At 39.5% G+C, this 14,477-nt stretch overlaps 1 protein-coding gene across 1 annotated transcript in view; it reads right to left on the reverse strand.

Annotated features, from left to right (window-relative positions):
* Nucleotides 1-9,626, reverse strand: part of FAP (fibroblast activation protein alpha) — a gene marked incomplete at its 5' end in the record, with an annotated part of 40,549 nt that extends 30,923 nt beyond the window's left edge. Inside the window, 3 exons of the mRNA XM_084265688.1 lie at nt 263-358; nt 8,083-8,167; nt 9,378-9,626. Of these exons, the coding sequence (XP_084121814.1) occupies nt 263-358; nt 8,083-8,167; nt 9,378-9,626 (430 nt within the window). The remainder of the gene's footprint in view (nt 1-262; nt 359-8,082; nt 8,168-9,377) is intronic.
* Nucleotides 9,627-14,477: the final 4,851 nt, after the last annotated feature.

Genomic DNA, 14,477 nt, shown 5'->3' on the forward strand with positions numbered 1-14,477 from the left:
AAACACTGAAGGCCTCTGTAAAATTATAGTTTATACTTGACTCAAACATGTCTGTTGAAACATCAAATACCTGAAATTTCTAAAATGACTGACAGAAGAGTAAACTTCAACCATAAGTTTTGACTAGCAGATTGTTTAATTTCACAGTTAGCATTCATTCATAGTAAAGCTTGAAGAAAAATATATTTTTGAGTCTGTGTAAACCACTCTGGAAATACATATTAGAAATGCTGATGTATGTCTTAGAAAAGGTTTTACTTACCTGACACCCAATATGGAAAGAATGTTTTATATTGGAAGTTTCCATTCAAATAATCCTCCAATGTAAGAGCTCTGGGACCATCATCTGTGTTGACAACTAAGAATAAGACAGAAAGTTTCTGTTAATGCAATTCTGTGAAGGGGGGGTGGGGGGAGAAAAAAAAGCTATTATTTTTCCATAATTTCCTTTTTTATATATATTTAACACCAGGCAACAGTGAGGATAGCATAATCCTGGAGATATGCAGAGAGTAGGCAGCGTAGAAAGGCTAGTTCTCTGTTACTGTCTGAGATGGTCCTTCAATCTCTGAAGAAGCCAACTTTATATACTAGACAAACTAATTTATTTCATTTAGTTGGTTATTCATGCAGACATACTTGTAGAAATTGTGAGTCCAAGAAAAGTATTTTCTGCACAAAAGACACTTATGTTTTTACAGCATAGGTTTCATGAACTTATGAGGTAAGCAGAGACAGCTATCTTAATAGGGACCTGCACATATTCAGCAGAGTCAAATGACAGGTTGTGCACACAAACCCTTACTACCAAATTTAAAAAAAGCCTCTTAACTGGTGTTTGCAGATGGGTATCAGGCTTGCAAAACAATCACCATCCATATATATTTCTCAGTAGCCAAATGAAAGAAATAGATAACGGTATGCAGGTAAAAATGCTGAAAAGCAATGAATGAGTGAATCCAAATTTCAACTTTTTATTTAATGCTGAAACAGAAAATTGACAATGATTCCAGAGAAAAGACAGGTACTGTGATATTTGATTTATAAGCAGATCAGATAGTTGCATAAAAATAATGCAGAGAATTGTGGTCGGTTTTGTGGTTCTTGTCTGACTGTGTTTCTGTCCAAAGCTATACACCTTACATTTGGGCAGATCTTTAAAAACAGAATTTAAGGAGAATCAATTGGATTTGAAGAGAGTAATACTGAAAAAGCTGGCTTGATAAGTGCATGGAAATGAAAAAGGTCATTATGAAAATGTAATGAAATGTAATAAAAAGACCCATGGAGTTCACAGTAGTACTCAAAATATTTAATCCTCAAAAGGCCAATTTTTAAAGTTCAGTACCATAATGGCCACTTCTAAGTCTAGGCATTCTGCATTCTGTGCTTTTCTCCTTTAAAATCCAGGAGACTTTTGCCATGGTTTTCAGAGGTAGTGGGGATGTCACTATGCATCCTAGTAGGTCTCTGCCACTTCCCCTGTTTGTTCCCTCAGAGCTTTCAGATGACAGCTAGATAATCAAGATGACTCATTGCCCTCGGGTTTCATATCACGCTCCATCACTTCCTCATTACAACTGCCCTCTGTTAAGATCACACTGACTTCCTGGGAAATACTTCTTCATATTCTTTTCTACAGTACTTTGTAATGGTAATACATGTTTTCTTCTGCAAAGTGACTATTACTTACTGTAGAATACACATGTCAGGTTGGCTGTTGACACTAGCCTTGTCTGCACTAATGCAGAAGAAAACTGTCAGGAGAAATAAAACCGAATGCCAATCCATAGACAAAAATCTATCAGTATAAACTCTGAGCTAGCAATGTATCCAGAAAAATCCCAAGAAGTTCAATAAGAAATTATTAGTTCTTGCTAATACCATGACTGTATATTATAAATCCCTTGATACATTAATGATAAGCACAGAATATAGCAAACGCTTGCATTTATATTGAGTGACAATTATCATGAGCTTTCACTTTAAATTCTCTACATAAATATGCCTATTAGCAAAAGAAATTCACTGTTGAGATCTACTTCCATGGCTGAGGAGGCTTAAATTTGTAGTCCTGTTTGATACCTTAATCTGGTAAAATTATCTGATTTCATCTTCTCTTAAGAGGATTTTTACTAAAAAGACAAGCAATATCACAAATGTCTTCTCTCTGGTCTAATTTTCACAGCTCTAATTTAAACCTTTACTCTGTTAGCCATCTCACCCTTAGATAATTAATATTCTGTGATAATTTATTATGACAGCTAATGATTTTCAAAATGTGTCCAGTCCTATCTGAATTTCTACCAGTGGATTGAAAAAAATCTGAATACAACTATTTCTTACTTGATTAGTTATAATTTTGACTGCTTGTTTCTAGGCAACAGAAGATATTTTAAAATGTTTTAATTAAAAGCAGCATCTTTCATTAAAAACAGAATCTCTGGATTGAGAGCAGCCCTGAGGAGAAGGACTTGGGGATGTTGGTGGATGAAAAGATCAACATGAGCTGGTAATGTGCGTTTGCAGCCCAGAAAGACAACCGTATGCTGAGCTGCATCCAAAGAAGCATAATCAGCAGGTTGAGGGAGGAGATTCTTCCCTCTACTTCACTCTCATGAGACCCCATCTGGAGGACTGTGTGCAATTCTGGGATCCCCACTACAAGAATGACATGGACCTATTGGATTGAGCCCAGAGAAGGCCACGGAAATGATCAGAGGGCTTGAGAGCTTCTCTTATGACGACAGACTGAGAGAATTGGGGTTGTTCAGTCTGGAGAAGAGAAAGCTCCAGGGAGACTTGAGAGCAGCTTGCCAGTACCTAAATGGGCTACAGGAAAGCCAGAGAGTTTACAAGGGTATGTACTGATTGGACCAAGGGCAATGGTTTTAAACTGAAAGAGGGTAGATATAGATTAGATATTGGGAAGTTCTTTGCTGTGGTGAGGCACTGGAACAGGTTGCCCAGAGATGCCCTATCCTTGGAATTGTTCAAGGTCATGTTGGATGAAGCTTTGGGCAACCTGGTCTAGTGTAGGTTGTCCCTGCCCATGGCAGGGGGTTGGAACTAGATGATCCCATCCAATCCAAACCATTCCATGTTTCTATGATTCTATGATCTTTAATTGTTTCCTGTAATTGTGGCTGATTCATTCTTCTGTAACTAAAGACAGGTTCAATAACACTATTTGAAATCCCTGCTCACAGAACAGACCCTAACATGAAAAGTACTTTACATGTCTGCTGCACTGTATTGACATTGATTTGGATGACTGTTGGTAAATTCTTTTGTTGTGTTTCATTTATCTATGAAATAACAAAGATTAAAAAAAGATGCCCAGGGGCAAAAAAGAAGCAAATAGCAGAGATAAAAAAAATGAAAGCTAACCAGATTTCAGCTTTGCTCTTTTGCCTTCACCACCCTACTATCTCAATTTTAATTCTTTATGGTCCATTCACATTCTTTTACAGGGTGTGGTTCTGTATTTATCTGTGCACTGAATTGGTTATTTTGTTGGTTATTTTGCTTCACAGTGTAACTTGTTTTATATATTCCATGACCATAATTACTCACTCATGCATTTGAGTGTATTCAACCTGTATTCAACTGTAACTGTGGTGGGTCCAACCATTCCCATCCTATGCTAAACCATATCCCTAAGTACCTCATCAACCGTTTTTTTGAACACATCCAGGGATGGTGACTCAATCACCTCCCTGGGCAGCCTGTTCTAGGCCCCAACAACTCTTTCAGTAAAAGATTTTTTTCTAATATCCAATCTAAACCTGCCCTGGCACAGCTTCATGCCATTTCCCCTTGTTCTATCTCCTGTCACCTGGCTGAAGAGACCATCGTCCACCTCTCTACAACCTCCCTTTGGGTACTTGTAGGTTGCGACGAGGTCTCCCCTCAGCCTCCTCTTCTCCAAACTAAACATCCCCAGCTCCCTCAGCTGCTCCTCATAGGATTTGCCCCCCAGCCCCTTCACCAGCCTGGTTGCCCTTCTCTGCACTTGCTCAAGGACCTCAATGTCCTTCTTATGGTGGGAAGCCCAGAACTGCACACAGTACTCGAGGTGCAGCCTCACCAATGCCGAGTACAGGGGCACAATTACCTCCCTAGACTTACTGGCCACACTGTTTTTGATACAATCCAAGATGCCATTAGCCTTCTTGGCCACCTGGGCACACTGCTGGCTCATATTCAACCAACACCCCCAGGTCCTTCTCTTCCTGACAGCTCTCCAGCCAGTCTCCCTCAAGCCTGTAGTGCTGCATGGGGTTGTTATGTCCCATGTGCAGCACTCTACACTTGGCCACGTTAAACTTCATCCTGTTGGTCTCAGTCCATTGGTCCAGTCTGTTCAGATCCCTCTGAAGAGCCTCCCTACCTTCAGGCAGATCAACAATTCCTCCTAATTTAGTGTCATCTGCAAACTTACTGAGGGAGCATTCAATCCCTTCATTGAGGTCATTGATAGAGATGTTGAACGAGACTGGACCCAGGACTGAGCCCTGGGGGACGCCACTTGTGACCGGCCTCCAGCTGGATTTGGTTTCATTCACCAACACCCTTTGGGCCCGTCCATCCAGCCAGTTTGTAACCCAGCTGAGGGTCCACCTTCAAGGCCAGTGGCAGCCAGTTTCTCAGTCAGAATGCTGTGAGAAACCATGTCAAAGGCTTTACTGAAGTCCAGGTAGACCACATCCACAGCCTTCTCCTTGTCCATTAAGCGGGTCACCTTGTCATAGAAGGTGATCAGGTTAGTTTGACAGGATCTACCTTTTGTAAACCTATGTTGACTAGGCCTGATCCCCTGGCCATCATGCATGTGCTGCATGACAGCTCCCAAGATGACCCTCTCCATGATCTTCCCCGGGACTGAGATCAGACTGACAGGCCTGTAGTTCCCTGGATCCTCCTTCCGGCTGTTCTTATATACGGGGGTAACATCTGCCAGCCTCCAGTCCAGTGGAACTTCCCCAGATGTTATTACTCTGTTCTAATAATCTTATGATAGCTCTCTGCCACCAGGATACATCTCACTGTAGCTAGGTTTACACTGTCACTTAAATCTGAGCCTGAACTCTTAGCTAAGACTAAACTATCGGATTTTGGTGGAGGCCTGCTGTCACAGTAATGTATTGATTTTCAATGACAAGAAGCTTCAGCAACAGCTGAGAGCTTATAATCACTACCTGTCACTTGCTAATTTTGATAGATGTCCAAGATGAGAATTTCTCCTTAACTTTATTTCTGTTTTAAGTCAAATATCCAGGCACAAAGTTAGAAAGTAGCAATTAACAGCACCATCTCCAACTGCATTCCTGACCGGAAACATTTTTCTTCCACTGCACAATGTTGGAAGCCACCCTGTTTAACTTTGCACTGGAACACAGGGAGGCATTTATTGAATCAGATTGGCTGGGATGTAGCAAAGAACACCACCAGTTCCTGAGAAACTGGCTGCTCAACACTTCCTGGCTAACAAATATGCTCTATCACCTAATCTGCAACATCAGAGAACTAAAGTCTTGGTCTCAGACCAAGTGTACAACTAGATCAGAAACACTGAAAGACAGGATTCTGGATATTTATTAAAAATAGCAGAAGAAAAGTATAAATTTAAGCCTAACCAATGCATTCAGTCAATTATAATTCTGACTGTGGTTCCACTATAGCTTTTCAACTGCAGACTGGTAGTTTCTTTCTTGTTTATGCTGCAGAAGACCAGTGTACAAGTGAAAATAAGCTTTCTGAACCGTTTATAGTTGGGTTGTCACAGTAAGGTAAATTACACAGATCATGCCTACCTCAAAGAAATGTCAAAAACCCTGTCACTAGTTTGTTAGGCATAGATTGGCTGCCTTGCTCCTCTCAGCCTCAGAAATTGTGTAATAACTGCAACTAAGTGTTTTCCCCTGACTATCCTCTCCAAACAAACAATTATTTTCCAGTATAACTTTTAAGAATTTTTCACATTTTTATACTCTTCCATGTGTAACCAAAACCCAGCTACCATATTTTGAGAAGTCTGAAGAACATGAAATTACTAGAAACTTAGCAGAAAAAAAAACCAGAACTAAATATTTCTTTCAGGTCTGTCAGAATTTTAGATGTCATTTCTCTCAGCTGATTTCTAAGCAGAAATTTAGTTCCTCTGTGTCTATACATTTCTCATTTGCAAATAATTGTCTTTCTAGATTGCCACATCATTCCAGTTAAGTAGTGGTAAAGGTGGAATGTACAAACAACATTCCATCTCTGTAGTTATTTCCTGTCTGTCTTTGACTTGCAAGATTTTTAACTGAAAAATTAATTTTTATTTCATTCTTTCACAACTAATCACTAGACTACTAAGAATTCAAAAAGATTTAAGTATTTAAACAGCTAAATGCAGTACTTGCAGTTCTACCTGAGAATAAAAGGCCATATTCAGAGATGGTCATGTGTATTCCACAGTTGTCTAAAAAGCTCCTGCAAAAGCATTCTGTAAAATAAGCTAAATTCTTTATCATCCTACTGGATCTAAATGTCATGTCTGATATGAATGGTTGTCAATCTGCTATTCCAAGGAACATTAGAGACAAAGAGTTCTTCATAAGGGCTCAGGTATTGAAAAGGCTCAGATTAAGATCCATGAGCTGGCACGTGCTAACTTCAGAAGAGAAAAACATATTCACTTCCTCCTACAGCACCTTCTTTAGCAACTTCTTCAGGCTGCCAAACCAATCCCTGGTCTCCAGTCTCTTTATTTCCTGACTGCTCTTTTTTATCTAAGTCTCATAAATTTTTATTTCCCTGCCTTAATATGCAGACTTGAAATGAACAAGTCTGACCTGATACCATTCATTTCTTTACTAATGAAAGTTCAAATCTGACCATGCTTAAGGTATATATAAAAAAATAATAATCTGCTACCCCATTGCTGACAGTGAAAGTCAAACCTGTAATTTTGAGGTGGTGCCTCTTTGCAGCACTGCTTCCCACCTTGATACAATCTATCCTCATCTTCACATGCTGCATTACAGAATCAACCCTAACTGCTTCACAAATCTCCAACCCCTTTCTCTGCCAATAAAACAACCCATCATAACCCTATTCCACAGATACATCAGGTTGGAAAGAAATTTCACCATTCATAAAACCTGCGTATTAACTACAAGACTTAGTATTTGGAAGACTTAAGCAGATAACTGATTTTATTACATTTAGTTGTAAATGCAAAACCGATTACTTCATCTCAGTCACCCTGCCAACACAGGAACAAAGAATAATACTATAAAAGAGTTCCCTTTAAGTAGATACTTCTATTGGAATTTAGGCTTCTTATTTACATTTTAATTATTTCAGAGACATTCAATTAATCTGCTGTAGTGAAAAGGGACATGTAAATACTTACATTGCCTTTACTACACCTCTTAGAGAAAAAACCCTGACCACTGTGTCAGTGCCCCTTGGGCTCTAAGTTTCAAACCATGTTCACTTCAAACTTCACCAGAGGTCTCAGCAGACCATACTGTGTTGATATACCTACAGCTGGCATACTGATATTAGAGCAAACTATACATCTCTATTTTATACAATGCTGACTTTAATTTTCAATGCAATCATAACTATGTTCAAAAATATTTAATCATATCCTACCTACAATAAAAATATCAATTTCTAATTGGATACAGAACTTCTGTAATTATTGCACAGCCACCTAAAACCAAATACAAGTTCACCAAGCTAAAGGAAATTACTAACAGTTTATGAGAATCTCCTAACCCTTAAGATGAAAAATAACATAATATGAGGTGATTTGAGAACTGTTTTTGTAGTCCTGTCTAAGGCCACTATATATCATGCACAACAAAGTTAACTCAGGTGCTTTTCACTTCAAGGAATTTCTTGTTTCAACATCTGTTGGCATTTCAATCCTAACTTCAAGATATTTCAGCTGTCAGGACATTTCTGTAAAGTGATAAAGCCATAAAAATCCTAAAGATGATTTGAAAAACTTTTATGAACTTTAGAAGCCATAGTAGCTAAAGATATTTTGTTTTACACTGCATTAGATTTCAAAAGCCTTACCTCTTGATGGGAGAAGTATAATACACATAAGTAGTAAGGAAAACAAAAGGCATATAACCACACCAAATATGATTTTTAGCCGAGTCTGCAGGAAAGAAACAAGCAATAATTACATTTCTAATATTGTCTGGAGCATACTTCTATGGTTTGTAAGTAATTAAAACCTCCCACCCTCTCTAACTGCTGTAATCCGTCCAAGCACCAAGCAAAAATGTCCCTGCAGTACATTTGAAAAGACTTCCTTTTCCTTTCTCTTTAAAACAAATGCTTTCACATCCGAACCTGGCCTTGTGCAATAGCTGACAGTTTCAAACAACAGATGTAAATGTTACCAAAAGCTGAATTCAGCAGCATACAGACCTTCATTTTCCTGCCGTATTCTAAAAGAATGTAAATTCTCTCTTCTGGGTGTTGGTCAGTAGATCTAGGAGGAGAGTTTGAAAAGGCAGTGTCTGTTTTCACAGTTGGAGGCCAAACCTCTAGCAGACTATTTTTTTCCCCTACATACTTTTGAATACTGTGCCAAATTTCAAAGGGCTTCTATGAAATTAGAAACAGGCTTTTCGGTAAGTTCTTGAACCAGAAATGGATAGTTAGTGGCTATAGCGGTGGAGATTATGTACTTCCCATCAATGTGAGCTATAACCAGCTTCTGCTTACACTAACCTAAGGATATTATGACTCAACAGTTACTTGATATGTATTTTTTTTTTCTGAAAAGTATCTACTGTGTATTTTGGCAATGCTCACATTCTCAGGACATAGCCATGACCTTATTTCTACTCTCAACAGAGGAATTAAAAGAAAATCACATAGCTTTATTGTTTATGTAGAATTCATGTATGTTTACTTTCCGAAATAAGAAATGATGGCATAAGAATGCAAAACAAGAAACAGAAACAGATACAGCTTAATGCCTTCCACATGTGAGGAGATTTACTTTTTTTTTTCCCTCAGAAAAAAACCAACTCCTATAGGCTATGTAACAGAGCTTAGAAAAGTAAAGTATCTACTGGCCCAGTGGAAATTCTGAAACAATGCTTAAGCCACCGATTGCATGTATTTTATGTAGCGCACTGGAGTGAGGTCAATTGAAAACAGAGAAAAACCTCTTGAGCCCGCGTTACATAAGCGATCCCTCAGCAGGGAGAAGAAATGCTGGAAAAGGGAAGTACAAGTACGCCGTGCTCATTAGACTGACTTTACTCAAGCATTCTTACTACTCGTGTGCCTCAGCGCCGCGGTGGCAGAGCTGGGGCCGGAGGGGAGGGCGCAGGCCGGCCGCTCCCTCTCGCTTCCCGCAGGCGGGTCTCCACACCGGCCACGGCCGCTCCCGCGGGGGCGGGAGTAACGGTCGGAGGGGAGCAGACACGCTGCCCCCTAGCGGCGAGATGCGAGCTGCGAAGGGCCGAACAAGCGTTCAAACGAAGCGCCGGTCCCTGCGCTGGCAGAGGCGCTTGCACGGCCCGGCCCGGCCCGCATCCTGCTGCTACCGCGTCCCTCAGCAGCGCCCTGCGACGTTGCCTCCTTTCTTCACTGCTCATTGCTCTGTCCCAGCACCTCCTGCACTTTCAGGCTTCTCGGCATTGCCTGGGGAAGTTGGATGCACTTCTGTCCATCTCCACACAAGGCACAGCAGCTTATCAGCCATGTCCGTGCCTCAGAAAGGGTGATCTTGAAAAGGGAAATTCCTGTAGTGCTCCAACCACAGAGCGAGTAATCGTTCTTTCAGATGATTAACCCACGCACGAGACTGGGCCATGTATTTCAGATGTGTTCCTAGGAAAAAATAATAAAAAAGGCAGTTTCACACCATTTATATAATGCAGATCATGTGCTGTGAGGATACGCCAAGGACTTGTGCAGTGCTCTGCCCCACAGCCGTGGGTTCAGGCTCTGTGATATGTACAGGGATGGCAGCAACTGAGCTGAGTTACAAAACAAAGCTTTTGAATGAAGCAGGTGAAGGGTCTGGAACACAAGTCTAATAAGGAGTGGTGGAGAGCCTGGAGAAAAGGAGGCTGAGGGGAGACCTTATCACTCCTTACAACTACCTGAAAGGCGGTTGTAGCTATATGGGGGTCAGCCAAGCAATAAGGTGAGAGAAAATGGCCTCAAGTTGCACCAAGGGAAGTTTAGATTGGATATCAGGAAAAAGTTCTTCACCAAAAGGGTTGTCAGTCATTGGAACAGGCAGCCCAAGGAAGCAGTTGAGTCACCATCCCTGGAGGTATTTAAAAGATGTGTAGATGTGGTGCTTAGGAACATGGTTTAGTGGTGGACTTGGCAATGCAAGGTTAAGAGTTGGACCTGATGATCTTAAAGGTCTTTTCCAACCTAAACGATTCTATGATTCTATCATCCACTTATTGCCTGTAGCTTCCCTGCCATTCTACCCAGTGCCCATGCCAGAGGACCCAGCAATGCCTGTCGTTGGCAGTGGGCTTCCCTCAGCTTGGCTTCCTTGGCTTGCTTAGGGCAACCAGACCCACCTGCAGCCGCAGTTGCAGCTCAGCTTCTTTCTTGCTGCTGCCTCACCCTGCATGATAAATATCAACTCCCAATGGTGTCCACAAACTGACAGAATATATGCTAGGTTTGACATAAAACATAGAGAACGAGTCCAAGCTACAGGTTGGGCTTGTGTTGTTGATTTTGCATGTGGAGTCTGCTGTATCATGTCATGTCTCCCCGCACGAGCCCTGTATTTCTCTCCTGTGCTTAACACCAAAAAGGGAAAAATAAGAGGCTGAGGAAAGGAGTCCAGAATGTTGGTGCTTCTGTGTGGAAGTCAGGCACAGGGACTATGATTTTTCAGGCAGAGGTTAACAAGTACTGAGTATCTAAATCTTACTGAAATTCATGAGTAGCTGGGTGGTGCATCACCCCCTCTGGCTTCTTTGAAAATGGAAAATGTATTACCACCAAAGTCAGTCAAGTTGCTGGCTTAGTTTAACACTATGGGCTGGAATTTCAACACAATCTAATGACTACATCAGCCTTGGTGAGGCAGCAGCTGATCTGGGCAAGTGTTTTGGCAACATTCTTCACATTAGTCTTGTTGGGTGGGATTTTGGAAAAGAAATTAAAATTAGGTGATATGAAACATGCCTTATTTCCCCATAAACTCAGTTCTCCTTTCTCTTCTTGTGACAACAGTGAAGTACACACTATATGAGATACAATCTCTGAATAAGATCCATCCTGTTGACATAAGCCATGCAGCAAAAGGAGGTCAAATAGCCTAGAATACATTCGTCCTGACACACTGTATATGAAGGGTAGAACTGAGCTCAAAAACTGAGCTCAAAAACAATAGTCAATAACAAGATAAAACCACAGCTACTCAAAATTTCCAACGCAGAAAAGGATTGTGACAAAATAATTTTTCCTCAAGTAACTCATACTTCTTATTCCTATTTCCAAACTGCTACTTATTTCCTAGCATTCTGTGGTTGATGCCATATGTTTTTCAATAACACAGGTCAGAGAAATAATTTTTTTTCCTGCCAACATTGGTTATTTCTGAGAACCGCAGCATCACAAAATTGCAAATGCAGGTCTTGATCAAGCTAGTTTTCATTTCCAAATGTGCAGCTTCCTCTAAGAAATGCAGATTTAGAGAATGCCTCAAAGGAAATTAGTCATACTCACATGATCTAAAAAACTTTGCAAAATTACTGTATGCAGCACACCAAGTATTTTTCTAATTTGGAAGTATAATTATTTACACATGTGCTGTAGTAAGATTCACAAAAGGTTGCAGCATTAGAAGCAAAACAAAATTTACCTGGCAGAGAATGACCTTGACAAGCTTTGTAGATCTATTGCTCCTAACACCTAAACTCCCTTCTCTAGCTAGAAAGAGGGTGAATCTGTTAGAGAAATGGACAAATTACAGAACAGAAAACATATTCAGTTTGTACAGCAATTACCCAACCAACTTCTTTAAGGTTACGAAAGCATTTACATTTCCCAGATGCAGATTTACAGATGTAGGTTGTGCAAGATAGCAGACCAAAATCAGATAGACTAATGAACATGCAACTACAGTTGCAACTGAAAAGTTAAACCAGTTCTTAAGTAGCCACACATGTAGCTAGACAAATCCCTAGTGACTAACAGTTTTTCTTCTTTCCACATTTGTGAACAAATAAAAGTTGTAAGTAGAAAATACAATCAGGATTTGTCACACTCCCTGGAGGACTTTGGGTCCATAAAGGCAATAAATGCAGAAGTAACTAGCAGATAAAATATAGCAATTTAGCTTGTTTTTTACAACTTCACACTTCCTGGATGAACAATATAAGCACGTTTTACAACCCCATTCAGAGACTATAACTTGAAGTGCAAATTCCTTATCCAAGCCAGGAGGATTCATTTGAGGTTCATTACCCATTATGCTGAAGTGAGATTGTGCAAACACTCTTTAAGCTTTGGTGACAACTTGGCTGAGTCATGCTAGGAACTGGGAGCTTCACAGCAGCACACAGGTGAACTACAGGAAGGGCTGGCATGTTTGTGATACGTCCCTGTTGAACTCAACTGTAAAAGAACCAAGAAACACAGCTGCATATGCTCTTGTTGCTTCCATAAAAGGAAGTATTAAAAGCTCAGATTTCAGAAAACCTACTCTGCATGGAAAATTATTTGACTGAGGACCCAGCAGCAATCTATGCAATACTATCTTTTTACCAGGGCTTTGCAGTTCTTTAAAACACTGAATAAATTACTTGAGACACTTGAAAACACTACACACAGTGTACTGTGTTACATTTACATAATGGTAACAGCTCATTAATACAGAAATCGAGAAATAATATGGAAAATGACTATTTACAAAGAGAGACTAATAATTGTTAGCGTATTTCATGGCATCTCAGCAGATACTGAGCACAGAAACAAAATCCAACTTAAATGATGATCATGTGTGATCTATCACTCTCCAACATTTTTAAGTAGTCAGAGTCTCAGATCAATGTATAAATGGTCAAATTTCTCCTGCACTGAATGCTATATCAGTAGATTCTAGAAGTAGCCAAAAGCTTCAGTATTAAGCAAGATACTACAATACAAGAAAGTGAATAACTTAGTTTCTCAGAACAATGGATGAAAGGAATATTATTTTTGTAACTAATGAAGTGTCTAACGCTGAACAAAGAAATCGGTGAAGATTTCGTTTGTTTTGCCCTGCACAAGGCATAAAGGTAAGAATAGCATTATATATATACACACACAAATACAAAGCAAGCACACTACAGACCATTTACACTCCATATCTCACCATATTTACACCAGCCTTTCCTGTTTTAGTTTAGTCTCATTCAAAAATACCTGTGGAATTGCTGTGTCTTGAAACATCCTTGTGTATATCATCTCTTAACTCTCAATACGCCTGATATTTTTAACAGCCCTAGGGTAGTAGCTTATTGGTATAAATCACAGTTGTGGAATAATTTCAATCTATAAATAAACCACAATTTCTTTTTGCACATTCTAATTTAGAAAACTGCTATACTGAAAACTTATCAGTGTGTATATTTATTTAATACTACTATAATTTAAGTAAGTAGCTAATGCCAAAATGGCCTCTATCAGTGTGGCAATATCTGAAATATGCTGTTCTTCTCAGTTAGAAATGACATTCCCCACTGCCCCATCCTGCCCAAGCAAGGCCAGAAATATTAAAAAACCCCCAAACAAATCTGTTCCTGATGCAAACCTGAAATCAATTCTGATTTTAAAAAATGTATGCAGAATTTATATTCCTTTTAAAATGTAGAGCAATCACAGATCTAGCCATAATAAGATTCTTTTTTGCTGGGATATACTTTTCAGCTATGTTGTAATTTAGAAATTTTACCTGGGGCTACTGAAGTGTTTACATGTCCATGCCAGTAAACATACACTTAAATCCTGAATTTGCAAATCTGACTGTTATAACAACAAACAGACCTTCTTTCCACTCACCAGTATCTTACTTGCAAATAGGGGGTAAAAAAATCTGTCAATGAGATAAATATGGAGACACATTATGCTATTTTTACAGTCAGAATACCACTATCCTTTAAATTTCTAGGGTGAAACTGTGGTAGTATTATTGTCAAAATACTGACAGTGAAAGAGAATAAACAGTATCACAGTTGGCAAAGGTTAATCATTATAGTAATTTATTGAAAAAATACATACCTCATTATATAGCCAGTTTAACAATTGTATGGAATTAAAAGACAGGAAGGCACTTGGCATTGTGCTTTTTGGACATTAAAATAATCAATTTCAAGTCTGTTTAAAGACTTGGTTTTTTGAAACGGAAACTGATTTTTAGTCTGTCAAAATCTATGAGCTTACAGCTAAAGATAAAAGGGGAAGAACTCGGTCACTTATGAAGAAAC

This window comes from Gallinula chloropus, assembly GCF_964237585.1.
Source record: "Gallinula chloropus genome assembly, chromosome: 5".
Taxonomy (NCBI): Eukaryota; Metazoa; Chordata; class Aves; order Gruiformes; family Rallidae; genus Gallinula; species Gallinula chloropus.